This window comes from Homalodisca vitripennis, chromosome 2 (assembly GCF_021130785.1).
Source record: "Homalodisca vitripennis isolate AUS2020 chromosome 2, UT_GWSS_2.1, whole genome shotgun sequence".
NCBI classification, from domain to species: domain Eukaryota; kingdom Metazoa; phylum Arthropoda; class Insecta; order Hemiptera; family Cicadellidae; genus Homalodisca; species Homalodisca vitripennis.
Window position 1 is genome coordinate 178,122,504 of NC_060208.1, and position 20,889 is coordinate 178,143,392.

The following is a 20,889-nucleotide window of genomic DNA, read 5'->3' on the forward strand; positions in this document are numbered from 1 at the left end:
TCATTAATCATTCGAGGAAACATAGCATACGCACACGATGACGGAAAAACCTGAAAAAGATATGACCACAAATTAACATTAATGATTGTATATTGTGCTACATTAGAAACCAAATCGTGGTGCTTGGTTATACAATGTTTGAACATTTCGAACTCAATGGAAATTCCTAAGCTTTCACGTAGTAAATCGTCAAGTCTAACGTTGTAAACCAATACTAACAATTAGGTGAAGTATTTTACAATGTTCACAATACACCTTCAGTAACAAATGATCATCCCTTGATCTGCCTCCGGAATCATGAATCAAACCGCGACGCAACGCCAGGATGGAAGCGGTGGCAGTGGCAGACGTCATTGTGATCGCATCCCCTTATTAGTCCGCCATAGACGCGCAGTGAGGTGGCGACAGGTGACACGATATATCACGACAGGTCATTGACCTCCCGACAAACACTGATTATTAATAATTGTCAACTCAACTCTCTCCTCAATATGTGCTTAACTAACAGGTCGTTTGGCTTTCATCGTGCCGCGGGCCTCGCACCGCACCGTCCTTGTTTATTCTAATGTGGCCCACTTCTTGTGTGCAGCCATCGGCAGACAAATGCCCGTGGATAATAGGTAACATCGTTACTTTTGGCACAGTATCCGTGAATAATAGGTAACATCGTTACTTTTGGGACAGTATCCGTGGATAATAGGTAACATCGTTACTTTTGGCACAGTATCCGTGGATAATAGGTAACATCGTTACTTTTGGCACAGTATCCGTGGATAATAGGTAACATCGTTACTTTTGGCACAGTATCCGTGGATAATAGGTAACATCGTTAATTTTGGGACAGTATCCGTGGGTAATAGGTAACAATGTTATTTTTGGAACAGTATCCGTGGATAATATTGAACATCGTTACTTTTGGAAAAGTCTCTTTCGCGACTGTACTGTATTAATTATTATTTCAAAAGGGTACTCTTTCCTGTTTATGAACTGTCGTGCATATCTTGACCAGTTTTTACTCTTGTGCTCATTGATCTAAGGGAAAGAAAGGTTCCTTATAAATGGTTGAATACAATGGAATTGAGTTATTTCACCTAAGAGAAAAGGTTAACTAACCTTTACTTTAGGGCCTTAACTAACACAGGTCAGTGTTACGTCTTTTCACCCGTGTCTACTGGATGTAACCCACTTATTTATAGTAACCAAAGAGATTATTCCGCAACGGAATAATCAGCCTTTGTTATCAGTGATAAATTAGAGTTTTGTATGGAAAATATGAAACGTTTACTCTCTGCTCCAAAAAATCTGCTTTCTTTCGTTTTCTCTCTCTTTATTGGAAAGTTTTTCTTTATTTACAGATACAGTATAATCTTTGTTTTCGACCACTGTTAGACTATTTCCTAAACCCCAAAAGTTGATTGTATATGATAGTAACTGTAGACCAAGCTGTTGGATTATTTTACTTAGCGGAGCATTAACAAGGCGTATCTTTTAGGATCATACGACTAGAAAGAAACCTAGGAGAATGTACTGTTACATAGTTGTAATTCACAATCAACGCTACAAACGTTCCCGCAAACTGCAGGTTAATGTCTTGTCAAAGTAGTAATTCAGGTATGTTCTGTGAAGTAACAGAATGGATTAACTTATCTGTTAGTTATTAGGATTAAAATATCTGTAACTCGTGGACATTATTAGAAGTATTAACACTAGAAAATTAAAATAATCTCTAACCTGGAAGACAACGCCATTATGCATTTTTACAGGTCGAAGTGTTACTTTCCTGTTATGTTTTTCGAGGACCCAATCACAAAAAATGTTCGATTGAAAATTGTCTTTGTGACTCTCTAGATGCATCACTTTACTGTACATATATAATATAGTAAACTTGGCACATGCAGTCTTGTTTCATTTTTTGTTACAGTGTCGCTTAAAGAATGTGGCTGTAATACACCTAAAAGCACTAGAAAGAAGACTGGTATCAACATATAAATCATCCGTATAAGCTATGTTATGTCTCTGTGCCTTTGCCAAATTATGGAAATAAGATTGTTTGTGGCTATAAAGTGTGTCATTTCAGAACTTGCTCATAGTCTTATGATTGCCATAAATGTGCCTTTGCCAAATTATGGAAATAAGGTTCTGTATGGCTATAAAATGTATACTTTCTGAACTTTTTTATAGTCATGACTCCCAATTTAAGCAAGGCTATAAAATTCAAAATCACAGTGAATCATCTGGAACACCTTTTTAGAGGCCAAGGTTAAGTCGATAAATAATGTTCGTATATCGATACAGCACCCTCTGTATCTTCTCATGGTGAGGTGAACACGATACAGCTGCGATACGTAAATACTTTTTAGAGGACAATGTTAAGTCGACCAATGTTCGTATATCGATACAGCACCCTCTGTATCTTCTCATGGTGAGGTGAACACGATACAGCTGCGATACGTAAATACTTTTTAGAGGACAATGTTAAGTCGACCAATGTTCGTATATCGATACAGCACCCTCTGTATCTTCTCATGGTGAGGTGAACACGATACAGCTGCAATACGTAAATACTTTTTAGAGGACAATGTTAAGTCGACCAATGTTCGTGTATCGATACAGCACCCTCTCTATCTTCTCATGGTGAGGTGAACACGATACAGCTGCGATACGTAAATACTTTTTAGAGGACAATGTTAAGTCGACCAATGTTCGTATATCGATACAGCACCCTCTCTATCTTCTCATGGTGAGGTGAACACGATACAGCTCGATACGTAAATACTTTTTAGAGGACAATGTTAAGTCGATTCGTATATCGATACAGCACCCTCTGTATCTTCTCATGGTGAGGTGAACACGATACAGCTGCGATACGTAAATACTTTTTAGAGGACAATGTTAAGTCGACCAATGTTCGTGTATCGATACAGCACCCTCTGTATCTTCTCATGGTGAGGTGAACACGATACAGCTGCGATACGTAAATACTTTTTAGAGGACAATGTTAAGTCGACCAATGTTCGTGTATCGATACAGCACCCTCTGTATCTTCTCATGGTGAGGTGAACACGATACAGCTGCGATACGTAAATACTTTTTAGAGGACAATGTTAAGTCGACCAATGTTCGTGTATCGATACAGCACCCTCTCTATCTTCTCATGGTGATACAGCTGCGATACGTAAATACTTTTTTCTGCCACGAGGGACTCTCAGTTTTTGAAAGCCTTCGACTCCCCCCGTCCTCATCGGTCAGTGATCCGATGTCAACAATAAGGTAGCAGCTCATTACCGGCTCCGGGCAGATGTCGCACGGTAATTGAGCCCCAATTTGGCGGTATCTTCCCCATCCGTGGCTCGCCACATTGTGGTGAAGTGTCCATGCAGAATAACGACACATCCCTCTACCCCACCCCACCCCAGCGGCTAATTTGCCGCTAGTCTCCGTGAGGCCTCCAGGTTCTAGGTCTCGGAGACAAATGTTTTGTTTGTCCTTCTTCTGCTAATCCTCCCACTACAACGTTCTTGACAGTAATTGTTCCTGGGATTCCCACGCAACAACCCTTTCTTCACACCTGGGAGGGTGGTCTCATTAGTGGGTGAAACATAACTCGTCGGATCTCAGGCTCAGATTTAAGAGACAGATTCTAGTTGGTTTAGTTGTGTGGAGGAAAATGTTGCAACTCCCTGTTTGACTTGCCGAAACAGGGTGGTGACCATTCATAACTATAGATTGTTCGTTAAAAAAACCTTTTATTTATTTCAACGGAAAGCAACCAGTTTACAATGTTATACAACAACAACGTGACACACGTGTAGATTAGTTCGAGAAGGATGAAGAAACTTATACTAGGAATATCAAGACCACTTGACAGTAACCAATCGCCAGCATAGAAATGGTTCAACAACCACGGACAGAAAAATTAAAAAAAGTAAATTAATACAAGAAATATAACAACATGCATCGAATTAATAGAGACGTTAGCACATACTTATGGGTACATAAGTTAAATAAACAAGTACAATCTTTTGGTTTTGCAATTACCAATATCAAATCTTACTTTCTCGAAGAAATTCAAGTAAAATTCCTAAAATAAAATTTGGGAACGTTTATGGCTTTCATCGCAGCTTTCACAGACGATGTAAACCAAACACCAAAATCTCATGAAAGAAAACAGAATTATGGACATTTACGGTTTTTTTAAGGAATAGAATACCTTAAATATGTACCTTAAGAACGTAACTTACTTGGAAGATCCAATAACGCCATTACTTCCCATAGTGATGTTTTATAATTTTTCAATAAGAGTGGAACTAATTTAGCCCTAAGTACGAACTTTCAATAACTCATCAATAGTTCATGAAGTAATATTAAAAAAAAATAAAAACTTAAATCGTAAAACCAGAGACTGAATTTAAAAAGGCGTATTGTTAACTATTTGTACTCACATTAAAATGCAAAAATATTCCATAATTTTGGACAGGTCAGACCTTCATTACAATTTTTATTAAATTTGTATCACATCGCTCATAGCATCATTTTCAGAACAAATCCCAGTCAAGATCGTTTCAGAAAAAGTTCTTTGTAATATTTGATAAGTGGGTATGCTTAAAATAATAACACAATGAATATTATAATTTTAAATGTTTATTTAAAACAGCTAAATAACATATAACGCAGGACAAAGAAAGTTACGGGCTATTATAAAACTAAATTTATGCTGCCTTCAAATCAAAGATTTTATATTTTTGGTTGATATTTGCCGAAATTAAACCAGTTAAAAGTAAGCTACAATCTATAATCTTTAATTGGCCGTAATTACTGTACATGAACTTGTCTTTACAACGGCAGAAACTGAATATTAAACAATTTTGTAGATCGATCGTCTCAATTACGGATGAAATTTGTAGATAAGGGGACTTCAGTTTCGATCCACCCCGCACCTATAATTGATCGCAGATTTAATCCTCCTGAGCCCCGAGATTGTCCCCAAATCCGGCACAAAGCGCGGGCTGGCGTAAGCCGGTGATGATGACCGCTTTGAGCGGCTCTCTGGCGGAATAAGCCCGCGAGACTCGAGAAACCGACCCATTTATTTGCCTCAATGCTCGCTCCGTCTCTTCCTGGCCGAGCAATACCATCAATCGCCGGGCTCGCGTCTCTATTATTTCTTCCATTTTCTGCCGATGGGATTATCTATCAACTTCTTTAACTATACCTGGGCCATCTGTTAGCGTAATAGGTGTTTGTTATCGATTTGTTCTGTATAGCACTCGGTTTCTCTTCCGTTATTGCCTCTTGTTGATTTATCGCGGATTCGAACACGGGACTGTCCGCCGGGGGCGGCCGATTGTCGTGGTCCTTTTTGAGCGATCGAAGCTATCACTGGGGTACGGTCGTGATCTTGGGATCTCCCAAATATAAAATAGTTGTTAGCATTATTATGCAATGGGTTCTTCCAAGATTATATTTTTTATAATTTCCATTCGTCATTAATGTATTATTATCTTTAGTTCTTTGTTACTACACCTAATTTTCCTTAATTAGTCAACCCAGTAATTGTTTTAGAATTTTCCTTGAAAATACATTTCGAAGTGAATAAACTTACTCGGAACTTGATAAATAGACATTCTCCTGTCGATGGAGTTTTCAACGTCTCTTTAATTTATTGATCTTCTTGAGTAATGTTAAAACTAATGCTTTAGAGTAGTGTAGTGTAGTCTGGCTGGCTAATAATTCTGAATGTATGGTACTATCAGTGATGCAAGATTCTATAGATCTGTGCTGAGATGTTATCAAATTGAATGGATGAGTCATAAGTGGGCAGTGCGAATACAATTATCAAGCAAAGACAGTCATTACTTTGAACTACCATCAGTTCAGTATGAACCTAGTGCCTGTGATTGTATTAGTTAGACAGGAGTGGTGTGCTGACGTCCGGAATCTTATTTTAGTTAGCGCTAAGGTGCTTAGGCTCGATTATTACATAGCTTTGATTATTACCCTTCAGATATTATACCAAAGTCTTTAACTTTCAGTGTTCCGTGCCTCAATTTATAGCACTAGACGGGTTGTCTCTTGTGTAACTAATAGAATCAAAGCTAGTACCCATACGTACCCTAATTTCACACAAGCCGGTAACTTTCAGTGTGTTTTATGGCCACCACAAAAATGAGCAAAATTACTTTTGAGTTTTACTTCCCGAGTTTCAAAACCTTGTTGCAAATCGCAATGCACGTGAATCCTGTTAAACGAAAACGATGTATACCTGAGACGTGATTGGCGAGCTACAGATGAATGAGAGAACTACAGCGCAGCGTGGAGCGGCACGGCGAGGCGCTGACTGTAGTCGACTACAATGTAGTATTTATGCCTGGAGTCACACCCGAGTGTATTGCAGGTATTATACAAGTGTTGCAGTGTTCCAGGAACGTTCATTGGACGTGATGAACAAAGCGGTATAACGCGGCGACAATGTTGCGCGCCGTGATAACAAAACCCTTATCATGACAATGAGCGCGTATTGAGCGTGCAGAATGTCGTGGCCGGCCGGTGCGCACGTCCCTGTGCTTACATTACGAGCGTGCCTTGCCGTGACGTGCGGTGCCGTGCCGTGCCGTGCCGATAGCGTGACCAAGGTGACACCTTTATATCGCCCCACTGCGATTGCACAAGTCCCCCTAATTGATTAATTGCCGAGTTAATCAGAAAGCGAAGTTAGCAAAACACTGACTGTTGTGTCAAGGAGTGATAGCACGGCTATTAGACGTTCTTACATGCACTCTATTTGTAAGTGGAGTGCACAACTTTGTCAAAACAGAGGCTAGCCGAAGAAAACACAACAAAATAAGCTGCTCACAATATGAGATATGAAAACTATTTTACCATTTCAAAGTTGGCAATTTAATCAGCTTGTAATTTTTTTAACTTAGGAATAATTTTTAATTTGAATTGTAATCCGTATTACAGTATCCAAGAGCACTTTTAATTTTGTATGGCATCCGGTACTCAGTGGCGTAGCTAGAAGTTTCAAAAAGGATGGGTTACTACGAATCAGCAATAATCGTCATTGCGTGATTTAAACTGTACGAGTTTCAGAGTTAACGTAATGAGATTATGCACTGCATATGCAAAACCAGTCTTTATGGTAAAAAGACAAATCGATTGGTTTACGAAAGCCATACAATAGAAATGTCGAATGTTTCAAATAAATTGTGAAGTCAAAATGGTAAAGACTTGACGAATCTGTTTAGGTTAATCGAGCAATCGAATGGTAAAGATGTACTTTTTTTTAATCGTTAAGTCAATACGCGAAAACGTGCAGAAATTATAAAAATACCTTGAATACATAAGATAAATAGTGCCGCTGTCGATTTTTTAGAATGTACGATTTTACACCATGCATTATAGTGTAAACACAATATGATAACGTATAATGCTGCATTGTATTTAAATCGTGCAGTCTTTAGGGTAAAGAATTGTATCTGTTTAGAAAAATCCAGTAGTTCAAATGCCAAAGACATTTCGTATTTTTTTAGATTGATTGTTCAGTCTGTATGTTAAATACATGTCAAAATTTCAAAATGAATGTACAAACGAAATCGTGAGAATCGTGATTAATAGTGCTCTTGGATACTGTAATACGGATTGCAATTCAAATTAAAAATTATTCCTAAGTTATAAATAAAAAGAATTACAATCTGATTAAATTGCCAACTCTGAAATGGTAGTCATGTTTTCCTACCTCAGATTGTGGCATGTGCAGTTAATTTTGTTGTGATTTCTTTGGCTAGCCTCTGTTCTGACAAGGCTGTGCATCAGGTTGTTCAGCAACGCAGATTTGATACACGGTGTAAGGTTGGGCAGAGGCGTCACCAAGGACTCAGTTCCAGATACTTGCAGACGATCGACACGACCCGATAGCTAATGGGGATGTCTGGTAGGCTAGCAGCACATGTCTGCCGCCCCTAATGTGTTTCATATCTCCAGACCCTCGCCCTACCAAATACCTTTCATCCCCTTCCAGTCCCAGTTGTACTAGTATTTATAGCTCTGTGATTGATATCGTGTTTACCAAACCCTTCTGAAGTATCAGCTTTTTTATCGAGTTCATAAGTGTATCTCCGTCAGCACGTCCAGGGATTTTTAAACCAGTGGTTTTCTTTCCTTGACCCACGTCCTTGCAAAGTTATTGCTTATTTTACTAGAAATGTCTAATAAGGGAACTCAAATTGTACTTATGTGAAGCCAAATAAACGTCCTCCAACTTTCCCAACCAACCCGAAGAAGTGGTGTCTAACGCTCAGGAAATGAATACGTGTTGACCGGGACTCGCAAAAGGAGCAAAATCATGTATATTTTCCCTTACCAAAAGCATTACCTTTTAAGTAATCTTGTGATCGTGTATCTTGTGATCAATATATTTCGTCAATATCTGACGTGCCTTTGAAACCTTCATTGTTATAGCAGCTTCCTTATGATTGCCGTTGTCGCTTCGCAGCGGTCGTTAGAAATCTCGGTAACACCGACATCGTCAACCTCAGTGTAGGTTATGAAACAGCAGCGACCCCTTCCCCACTCCATCCCCTCCTAAAACCGCGACTACCTAATGGCATAAAGTCAGAACAATAAGTGATATAAAACTGGAAGAAATCATCGTATCGCCGAGCCGCCACCGACGACCGCAGCGACCGACTATCTATCGGAGCGACCGCGAGAACGACCGGTAAGCGACCACTCGCCGATACGGTACGTTATGTTATGGTGCATAACTTCACTGCCTTCACTATCTGCTGTCGCGGACTTCCTGTAGACGATGCGGGCGAGAGACTCATTACCGGTGATATCGCTCAATAAACCGCCTCCGATATGCGATAACCGCTGCCACCGAGCCGCCTGGATTAGGATACGGCCTGCAGTCACACGGAGCAGCATAAGTTATTTGTTCATTGTGAGAGTGTTACGTTTGTCCCATATGAGTTGAGTTCTGCGTTCGATAAGTAACTGAGAAATGAAAGAGTCTTATCATTCCAGAGTTGATATTGTCAAACTTACCATCCCTACCAAGTTATTTGGTTCACTGCTTTACAAAGCTACCAGAGCTATTTGTCAATGTGTTACCCTTTAAATTAATCGGTCAAGGTTATTTCGTTCCACGATCACTGTATAATGAGCATAACGACACAAAAACAGAAGGTCGGTCTATAAAAACTGTAATAACAGAGCAATTTCAATAATTTATGTTCTAGTTACAAAAATCGCCGCTGCATTGCAGTTGTTACGTTTGCAATCAATCCTAATCTCCGATTTACACGGCGAATTTAACGTCTGAAAAAGTCCATGAAACTACTGCAATCTTTTTATATCGTGTTTAAATGTAAAAAAGTAAAAACTGAATGTTGTCGTAAAATGTTAATAATTGTGATAGGTTTGGTTATTGTTATTGGTAATTTAAAAATTAAGAGTGTAAACAGTATTTTACTGTTAATTGCGTTATTTCTTAGATGTCATGGGGTCTCCCTCTTCTTCCGAACTAAATTGCATTGGGGCATAAACACTCATAATAATAAATGCCAGCCATATTAAATGGAAAGAAACAGAATATGTGGATAAGTAGGAGAAAAACAAATTAAGAGAAGCGTGGTGATCTTACAAATTTTAACACCATTCCATTTATGAAACTCCCATATATGAAATGGATGCGTGGATTACATACCACTCAGCTTCTGCAGCTCTGACAATTCTCCTATCAAATTTCATATAGTTCCCATGGAAACCCTTGAGATGTTGATACCAAGAACTCTGTGCGCTGAGTTACGTACTCGTTGATGCAGCAGCAAGGCACCAAGAGACTTCTAAGGAGATAAATCATCCTTAATGACTGGGCACAACGGTACCTCGTCTCTTTTCCGGCGTACAAAGTACTGAACGAAAGAACATAAGTTGAGAAAGGATATACGGTAGAAATCTCGAACATAATCGATAAAGAATCGTCGTGTCATAAATACAATAAGGATCGTAAGATTATAAATTAGTTCGCATAGATTTTATCATTTGCACAATTGATCATTTCATTAATCAACATCCTTGAACCTGTTCAATGTTAAAATTCTGGTAAGGTCAACGTAGTATTAACGCCCTTGTCAACATGGTGGTTCAACCAGCCATATTTTGAAAATATACAAAGAATCCACTATGGAAGAATCTAATGGACTGTGACAATAAACCCTATCTATAGCAAACGACAAGGTCGATCAAACGTAAACAGGTGTCGATAGACGGGGCGTGTTCCTGATAAACAAACTGTTTCTACGGCCAAAATCACGTAAACAGACATGAAGGACGGGCGTGACATTGAAAACCTTTTATTGGCCTCTGATAGGGGATTTTCCTAATTAAGCGATCATCAGTCACCCGTGTCAACATCGGATATCAGGGTCAAGATACCTCGTTGGTGCTTTGGTGTGGGCATACCAGTTAATATTCGCGGAATAGATGGCGAAAACAAATCCGCCCAAACACATGATGAAACTACTGACTTTTCACAAAATTATAGACTTTGATTAAAATGTACAGTGAAATGTTATTCGTCAATATTTTTAGGATGTAAATATAAATCTTTATTTTAAAATTCCTCCTCCAAGTATATTTCTGATAATACTAATTATTGGTACAAGGTAATCTAAATAAATTCAAACACTGTTATACTTTTCCGTTTTCTTTCAGAGGTAGACTAATTTTATTTGGATGGAATTTGGTATGCAATAACTCATCACTCTTTATAGAGAATGATCTGAACCAAAGATTTGGTTTGATAACTTTTCTGTCATGAGCACTAAACAGCCTTACGATTAAAGCAAAGACAAAATAAAGAAGCCTCAATGGAACAACTGTTCACAATCCGATTCGACGGCAAGATCTAGTACTACCATTGGCTGATCCTAGCACAGTAATTGCAAATTCTGTTGATTGGATCCCAGTTACTAACCTATATGTTTTTTGGATTATCTATGTTTGCGGAGATTGTTGGACATTTGTTGGATAAACGATAGGATCTTTTTATTTTAGTTTCATATTTCTCATTCAAGGGGATCGAGCTCCCTTGTGTTCTCTTCTCATTTTATTATTCTTTCAACCTTCCTTCGTACCCATCAGTGCCTATAAGTATCTTATTATACCTTCATACCTATCAATAGCTATAAGTCTTCACCATTACCTCTCAGTCCCATGGACTGTTCCTTCTTATCCATTACTGTCTTCTTAGTCTCCCTCTTATCCTCTTTTTTGCCGTGGCTCACCCTTCTTTTCTATTCTCGTCTCTCTCGCTCTCTCTCCGTATCCCTGTTTTTTCTGTCTTATTCTCTTTCAGCGTTTCTCAATTTCCTCTACGTTCCCCGAATCTCTTCTGTTTCTTTCTTATCTTATTATACCTTCATACCTATCAATAGCTATAAGTCTTCTTCATTATCTCTCAGTTCCATGCACTTTTCATTCTTATCCATTACTGTCTTCTTATAGTCTCCCTCTTATCCTCTTGTCTTATCTTAGACTTACTCTCCTCTATTATTTCCTATTCTCGTCTCTCTCTCTCCGTATCCCTCAGTTTTTCTGACTTATTCTCTTTCAGCGTTTCTCAATTACCTATATGCTCCCCGAATCTCTGTTTCTTCCTTATCTTGATATTCCTTTATACCCATCAGTAGCTATAAGTCTCCTTCTTTATATCTCGGTCCCATACACTTTTCCTTCTTATCCATTAGTGTCTTCTTATCTTAGACTTACCCTCCTATTCTTTCCTATTTACACCTATCTCTCCTTTGTTTCCATCTTACCGTCTCCTTCCGTCTTCCTCAGCTTCTCCCTTGCTCACTCGGTCTCCCCCAATCACGCTCAGGCGACGATTTCTCCCTCCTCGAGTAATTTAGCGAGACCGATGCGATCTACGACTAGCGCTAATGTGACAGGCACCGTGATCGTGCCTTGTTCTCGATCTGCAGCAGTAAGCTATGTGCGCGTGGGCGCTTATAAATGAACGGCAGCGGGCCTACACTCCGAGACAATGCCCATTAAACGGTGTAGGCCGCCATAATTAATAACAAGGATCACTCGGTCACGCCTCGATGTTGTTTTCGATTAGAATCGATTAATTATCGACTCATCGACTAATCAATTAACCGCCGCGCTCGGGTATTAGCCTGTCCGCAGGCGCGTCATCGCTAGACCCGATCTGCCTTCACTGCTCCGCCAGTTACTGCCTGCCTTTTGACAATTATTTCTCTCCGAAATTGTTACCAATTAGCAAGATAGCGATGTAGTTGAATATATAATCTAATTTACATGCGGCTCCTGTATACATACACATCTTTGGTATGGTAATAAACTATTTTTTGTACATTTATTCAACAAATACAGAATTAAAGAATTTAAAATCTGTGTGTTTTATTGATAATATTACTTCTTTGATACTGAGTTGTAATAAATACCAAAGTGTGACATTATTTTTCCACATTAATTTTAATTGTAAGAAATTAAAGTAGGTTACACTTTTTTAATTAGAGCCTAATGAAAATAGAGATGATAGTTTTTTTCTATACAATATTATCTAATTGTTCCCTTTATATGCAAATGTTAAAAAATGAAATATGAAAATATTATTTAAACACAGCTTATATGTTATCCTTGCACATTTTGTACGTAAGACGTATTAACCCAGGTTATAAACTGCCGGAGGTTTAATTAGTGAACGAAGAGAAAATTAATTAAACCACATAGAATCGTAGAAGAGTCGTAGCAACATATCGATCAACATGAGGTCTTTGCCTAGGAATCTTTAGGAATCTGCAATTCAGTACTGATCTTGACTTCTTACGTCTTTTCCATCAAATTGTAAAATAAATAGGACGCATTGGTTGATGATCGTTGTCTTGGGAGAGATCAAAAATAGTAAAAAGAGGCATCCGCATTTTCGAACAGTAAAATCGTCGCGCGAAGCGGACAAAATTGTGGCCAGATACTGTACCGTTCAATTTCCCCCCAGAATATATCTTCTTCCTACAGAATACCTAGAAACAGTTAACAGCAATGTAAGGTGTGCGCGCATGCGCATACCGATGATGGAAAGTGTTGCGATAGCTGTCCCCAATACACGTGTCCTACCCGTTATCGTGGTTAATGTATTCATGTCAACTGGTTAACGCGGTTAGCGTCTAGCTGCTCGCTGTACCGCCTACACACTCCCGTATTGCAGGACAAACACAGGCCCCATTCTGACCCCTGGGAGTCGACGAATCAGTGATCGATACTCATCAGCAAATCGGCCAACAAACACAACGTTGGCTGGAGTCGATTTTGTCGTAATTTATATATTGCCACTTTCTGCAAATATATACACATAAAGGACAAATATCACTGATTGACTAACCACAAAATCTTCAAAACTACAGTATGTATTTACAAGAACTATGTTTCCACATGTTCGTCTTACCTTTTAGACGCTCGCTAAGACAGTTTTTAAAATGTGCCTACCCGCGCCAAATCCGGTTAAACCCTGCGATCACTTTAAATTTTTTGTTTTATCGAACACACAAAATCCGGTGAAACTCGAAACCCCGCGATCCCCTTAACACAATTTTCATCAAAATCAGAATGTTTAAAGCGTTAACATTATTAGTACGGTCCCACATGAGTCTATAGACACTCTCAAGACGAGATTTTGCACGTTATCACATAACCAATTGCGAGAACTCGTGGAAAACCAGAATATCATCCTAGTGAACTGAACAATGGATATCGTGGCATGAAATATTGATAGGAAATGTTTGTGCACAATCGTGAGTGTAAGGGTGCTCGATGATATCTATATTTGAACCCACGAGATTATGGGCCAGGTGCTGTGGGCAGAGTTACGATGCGAAAACGTTGACGTATGTGAATGACTCAGATTTTATCGATCTCCAGGACAGGACAACAACAACAACAACATAAAGGTTTCTGCCAACTCTACAGTTAGAACCGTAAATGGTCTTTATTATTGCTATAAAATTATAACTGTTTTACATATTCTCAACAATACGAAAACTTTGAATTTCCTAATCGCCATGTCATAGTGATTAGCCACTCATTAAGTATGGCTTTTCAATTCAGTCAAAACACGAAGATAAATGAAAATTCGCTCACTAATAGAATTGACTGTACGATATGCCTTTATTAAAATATACGTTACTTTACAAAGTTTTAGTATAAATAATTGTATTAATACTACAAATATCGAAAACAAAAGAAATTATGTCCAAATCACAGTACATTTAAAGGTTCCACTTTCACTTTCAGCGTCACTTTGATGCATTGGGACATCTAAAAAGCAGGTCTTAATCTTTCGATTTCAAAATTGTCTGCATCAGGCCTTACTTCATTGTCTATTGTTCCACACTCTTCCATCCATCATGCCAACCGACTCCACCGGTGTCCTTTGCTCCGCGTAATTATCACCTCGGTTGACATTATTAATTGCGCTTATCCTTTCTCTTCCACCTCCTTTACCTTGCAGAATGCAGACTTCAAAATCTGCATATGCAATGAATAGAGCTGGAGATAAACTACACCCTTGAGGTACACCTCTACTGTTGATATTCCGCCGTCTCATCTGGTATTATTCTAGAAGATGTTTTACATCAAAGCAGGAAGGTTATCCTTTGAGGTGGACTGACAGGATACCACTAATCAAAATTTGAGGATATAGATGGTCTACTTGTGATCCTGACTGTAGAGATAATAGCCTCCTTGAAAATCCAGCATTCAATTGTGATAATTGCACTGGCAATACTTCCAGTTTCTTTCAGCTTCAAACTCATTTTTTATCTATATCTTCCACTTTAATGTTGTTCAATTATATACTAGTTTATTTTTACATTGGGTAAATAATTCATCCTGCATACAAACTAAGACTAAAGGACGATTTTCTGCCCACAGCTGTACGAGATTAGTGATGATCCCAAGAGGAAGGACTTTCTGGATGATCTCTTCAGCTTCATGCAGAGGAGAGGTAAGTCAGTTTATGGGCTTCTAACATACCAATTGTTGTTCACCATACTCTACTTCCGATGTGAAAATGGAATGCCAATTACGTTATTGTAAAGTTTGAGGATTGTTGATTTAATTAATTGATAGTTTTTGATAACCTGCAAAAATATTCAACGCTTACATTATAGTGGAAATGTCACCTTGTTTAATAAGAGATTGTTATACCTCAGTGAACACATTTAATCTCCATGCTGAGTTCGCTTTAGAAAAGTGTGAAGACGGAAAATGAACGTCAAAGGACGCATGCTGCGAGGCAATTACGATTGGACAATTTCGAATGAGATTTCTCGGGATGGAATTGTCACCGTTTCCATGACCAACATTTCAGCGGTCGGTCGAGAGTTTTTGCGCGCAACTACAGTTAAGTTGTTTTGCGGGTAGTGATTGCCAACGATTAGATAACCCATTAGCTATATCACGCATTGGAAGTGCTCGCGCCCCGCCGCGTCAGGCAACCGCTTTTTTGGATTCACGAGATTTCTCAGTTCCGTACCTAGCATAGTCACCCCTTTACCATCCCCGTGACATTCAAAATGTGAGATTAAATTTATTTGGTACACTAATTAAATTTGTGGGATTGTAAGATCTAACATCTCGTACTAGAATCAAAGTAAATGAAACAAATATATGTGTTCAAGCGATTAAATACATTGGACATCCAAGTGGTTTGACAGACCTTAAAGACTTATTGTCCTTTCTTTGTTTTAAGTTTGTTATTGACGATGGAAGGTTTGAAAGGATAACAGGATTTCGAAAATTTTCAATCGCTATATGTTACGAAAAGTAACAACGACAACATTAACAACATTTTGAGGATTGGAGTCTATCTATATTGGAATATATACCGACTCCACCTGACGGAGAGGTTAGAATACAATCCTCGAAACGTCGTGTTATTGTCCTTTAAATTGTGCCGAGGCCTGTCCGTCAATACAATAACTCTTGATACAAATCTCAGATACTAGAACTTTGGTTTATGGTTCCTTTTGATCCAAAGAAGAACTCTATAGATTTTGGGGTTAAAAGGTCAAGGAAAAGAAAAGGTTTTCTTTTTGCTTTTATTGCGTTCTGTCGGATTTCATTGTATCGGTGTATAAATTTAAAATTTATGTTAGATTGTATATGTAATAAGATTTAAAATAGTATACAAAAATATTTTCTAATTTCGTTGAAATGCTCGCAGGCAATTCGCATGGGGCCCCAAAAATGTTGGTACGGCCTTGCACTCATTACTGACATTACCGATGATTTCGCCACTCCAAGTGACAGCAATTACTGGTGTACAATTATGACCGCAAACCAAGTATAAAGTGATTCAAGCTCTAGAAAGTTTTTCCGCGAACGGTTGTCAGTGAGTCGAGGCCTGCTCAGCCAAACTGAGACACTCAGCGGTAGTAGCCTATACAAAGGGACCATGGCAATACTACATTGAATACATAAGCAATACATGTATGTGTACTTGTACATAGTCTGGTACGTTTCTCTTATTCCCTGTATTATCATACAGGTGGACAACGTATACAGTATTTATTATTTAGAGTTCTAATAGAGTTATTCTAGTGTTAAATTGCTGTTACGTTTATTATTAAAGAAATAACCATACTATACCATGCCACCGGGAGTGCCGATGGCCAAGCAGTCTAAGGCGTTGGACTTTGATTCTGAGTTAAGAGAGAGCGCAGGTTCAAATTCTGTTTGTGACGATGGCACTTTTTATCAGTACCATCGACCTTGTAGTCTATCGCCTCTCCCCCTTATTCTGTTTGATAAGATCCTCCCACAGGCCAGTGGCCCATGACGGGCAGAATAAGACTTTAAGAGAATCGGCTTCTCCTTTAAAAAAAAGAAAAGAAAAGAAAAATTCTATAACTGATCTTTACCTTTTCCATTCAACATTCGTAACACTAGAGTTATATGCAAATTAGATACAATTTTGTAGCTGAGTTTTGGGTGAATTGAGTTAAGAAATTAGGTAGTTATGTAGTACAAAAATGGAAGCGACTTATGTTGCTTTTTTGGTTTTAATATAAAAGACATTTATTTATTCTTCTACAATTTAAATTTATGTCAAAAGCGCTTTCGCCGGTTAAGCCGTTATCAGTTATTGTTAGCAGAAAAACATATGTGTAAAAAAATACCACACTGTCTTGTAGAATTATTCTAAAATTATAATTGCATTAAACTTAAGCATGTAAAAATATACAATACAAAAATTTTAAATAAAAACTAAAACGCGTTCATCTTAACAACTGGAAGTAAACACCCATTAAAGGCGAGATGAAGTAATAAAAATTAAAATAATCTGTACAAAACCTTCTTTTTTGTCCCGACAAGCAATTTTCTCCTTTGTATTCTTGATGGAAGTCACCAGGTTTTAATATAAAAGACGTTTTATTCTTCCACAATTTAACTGTATGTCAAAAGCGCTTTCGCCGGTTATATCATCATCAGTTATTGTTTATAGAAAAACAAAATTGCTTGTTCGGGACAAAAAAGGGTTTGTTCGGATTATTTTAATCTGTATTATTTCATCTCGCCTTTAAAGCGGGAGTTTACTTCCTGTTTTTAAGAAGATCGTGTTTTAGTTTTTACTTTTAAATTGCTAAATTTTATCTTCTTACATGCTAAAGTTTAATACAGTTATGTTTTTAGAATAATTCTACGAGTCAATGTGGTATTTCAGAAAAGGATGAGACTTCAAAAACGTTCTAGTTGTGTTTCTTAGGGGCGCGAATAAGGGAACAGCCTGCGACGCTGGCTCGCTGCGGGGAGCCAGGACCGCTGCGGTTAAGCCTATCGTTGATAGCGCACATCGCGCGACCGCAGTCTGTCACATTATCACACTGCGGTCGCCCCTGCCCGCCACCTCGTAAACTGAGTGGCTTTTACAACATTTTACCTCTCAGTGTCACGTTTAATACGGCGTATCTTCGGGCCCACTTTTATATCCCCAACCTTGTTATTCGTGTAACCATTTCAGTAGAAATTTATCTACATAATCGAGTCACTGGTCAACAATCACCTATTGTTTTATACTCGCTTGTTTTGTACAGGGTGTTACAGAAGTCTTGTTTTATATTTCAGACACTCTTACCTGGCGCCCGATCAAAAAAAATTACATAACATTGTAATTTTTCTGTCTGCTATGTTTTTTGTTATAATTGAGCATTGATATTTCTCTCACTAAAACTCGACTTTTGTCTTAAAATTACAATATATATAGCTTACGGGTTGAAATTGATAAACGCGCAAAAGTGTTCCGGTGAGTTTTATACAATTATATACAGTTAGTAAGTTAAATGCGTTATATTAAGTTAGTTTTCAAACATTTTTATATTTATTTTGTCATTTCTTGCTATTCAGGTATTGCTTGTTTGTGGAGTTTTAAATTAATCTTTTATACGGCCGCCACTTTGTAGACCATTGAAAGCAATTTGTAAGAAAAAAGTTAAATGTTAAATATAACAATACCAAATTGTAATTGGACTGGTTACATAAGTTTAATTTCATAGGAGTGTGAATGTTGAACGACAACATATAAAGGCGTAAAAGTAGTCGATTTAGACATGTGTTTTATATGCCATTTTGTATTTATTTGGAACCGAGCATCACTTCCCCAAAAACTTGACATGAGTTACTAAATAAATCTGTAAGATGTCACTCGCAATTTGTGTCGCAAAAACCAACCGAATGTAGGTTACAAAATTGTACTTTTCCTCCTAAACTCTCAACGCTTTTCACAATTGTGTTCTCAGATTCCTTTTAAAATGTTCCGCTTAAAAATCAGTGTTGTAAAATATTGATAACTAACTGTTGGGAAAATGTATCGTTCACAAATATTTTCTGAAGATATTGTAGCTGAAATAGAAATAAGCCTTCTTGAGATGCCAAAAGCGGCTCTTGTCCACAGTTTGTCTTGAAACTCTAATATTAAATTGCGAAAAGGAATGTTATTTAGTATTAGTACTGTACATTTGTTTAAAAAAATAGTTAACAAAGGAGTGGGCTGTTGATTGGTGGTAATTTCTAACGTCAGCGATCGTTGGAAGAACACAGCGAAACATTATTTTTACTAATCACAAACGTATGTACATTGTCGTTCAGCATATTTCATCCTTGACAACACTTATCAGCTTGTTTCAGACTAAGAACGGACACAGTTCATTCATAGTTTAAATGCCAAATGAGAAAATTGGACACGGTGAAAAATTTACGCTACCCAAGAGATTATTATGGCATAAAGGAATTATACGTCATTATATTTTAAGAAAATTATTTAAAGTTTTTCATCGAAAAGTACTTGGTTTCCAAATGAAAGACTCGTCAAGTTCGTGTTTAGTTAGAGTATTCTAGGCTCGTCTTAATACTGTAAGTATAGATATAGAATAATACTTAATATCTTTGTGACGTTTTTATATACTTTACAGAAACAACGTCACACATTGAAGGAGAGCTTTAGTAATATTGTAGTTTTGAATTAAATTTAACTTGTATTATCCTCGGATAAATCTAAAAACACCAACTTCACCGATTAGCTATGCTTTATCCGTCTATTTACACTAAAAACGATCGAAATATAACGAAACGTAGTAATTTAAAAACATCAGGACAGTCCAACTTAGTTTACATAGTATTCAAACTATTTTTAAATAAAAATGTATAACTACCGTAAACCAAAATCTTGTTTAAAAATTTATATCCGAGGTTTTATATATTTAAGGAAACGTATTTCACCCAACTAGATACAAAAAAGAGTACAATAATTAGAATTGCTAATGAGTGGATTCATTAATGACTGTTTGTGTACAGAACTCATTAAAACCTTTTATTATGGCTTAATTTAGTACCATTATCCATCATCAGGTTGAATTAACAATTCCCAATCGGGATTCGCTAATTCACTGTTGAATTACGACGCTCACTGTTTCCTCCGTTGATAATTAGGGAGCCCTAACTTACTGCTCACAACAATGGGCGAGGCGCGTCGAAATCATAATGAGTGTCTATGTTATTGTAATAACAGAATTAATAAACAATGCTACATAAAAAAGAATGATATATGGCCGAAATTTATGGCAGTCATAACACGCTTTATGGATTTGTGTCCGTCGAATTTTATTAGTGTCGAGACCAAGCCGGTACTGCCCTCCAGCCCGCTCGCTCTTTGGGCAATTTTAATGTTTATTTTTTCCGATACGGCGAGCCAATGACCTCCCCGATAGGCTGTAATTTTAGTTTATTGTAGTTCCACAAAGAAAGACTTGAAATTCTCTAACATATTGTTTGTGTTATTACGCTGTTATTGTGAAGGGTCTGCTTTGAAAGGGTCCTAATATTTATTTGTTACTCCCACACAGTATATTTTAGTATCTATAGAGCTTTTACTAAATAATTCTTGAATAACCTGTATGAATTTCACAAGAAATTGATTTAAATTGAATACATTTACAGCAATTTCTTTTTTAACATTAAACTAGACTGGAGACAATTATACTTTCAGTGCTTATATTTTCCTTTGTTTTTAAAATGTTCATAAATATTTACAAATGAACGAATGTAGGTATTTTATTTTTTATCAAGCGCCTGTCCAATACAAATACAAGCTCAAATCTTGTTTTAAAACTCTATACACAAAAAATGACGATTGTTGCTTAATATTTGTATGAATTTGTCATATTATCCAAACATACAAACGTCCGAGCACAAAGTAGCATTCACTTAGGACATATGTAGTAAAACTATTTTAAGTTTTTTTTAACGCCTACTTTACACATTTTAATATTACTGATAAGACATTGATGTGTATGTTTGGGCATT

The 20,889-nt window shown here is 37.5% G+C and overlaps 1 protein-coding gene across 4 annotated transcripts in view; it reads left to right on the top strand.

Moving 5' to 3' along the window:
- LOC124355095 (protein dead ringer-like) overlaps positions 1–20,889 on the top strand; it is a 167,835-nt gene that overhangs the window by 85,247 nt on the left and 61,699 nt on the right. For all 4 annotated transcript variants that reach the window (XM_046806040.1, XM_046806042.1, XM_046806041.1 and 1 more), the window contains one exon: positions 14,962–15,034. In XM_046806040.1, coding sequence (XP_046661996.1) covers positions 14,962–15,034 — 73 coding nt within the window. The remainder of the gene's footprint in view (positions 1–14,961; positions 15,035–20,889) is intronic.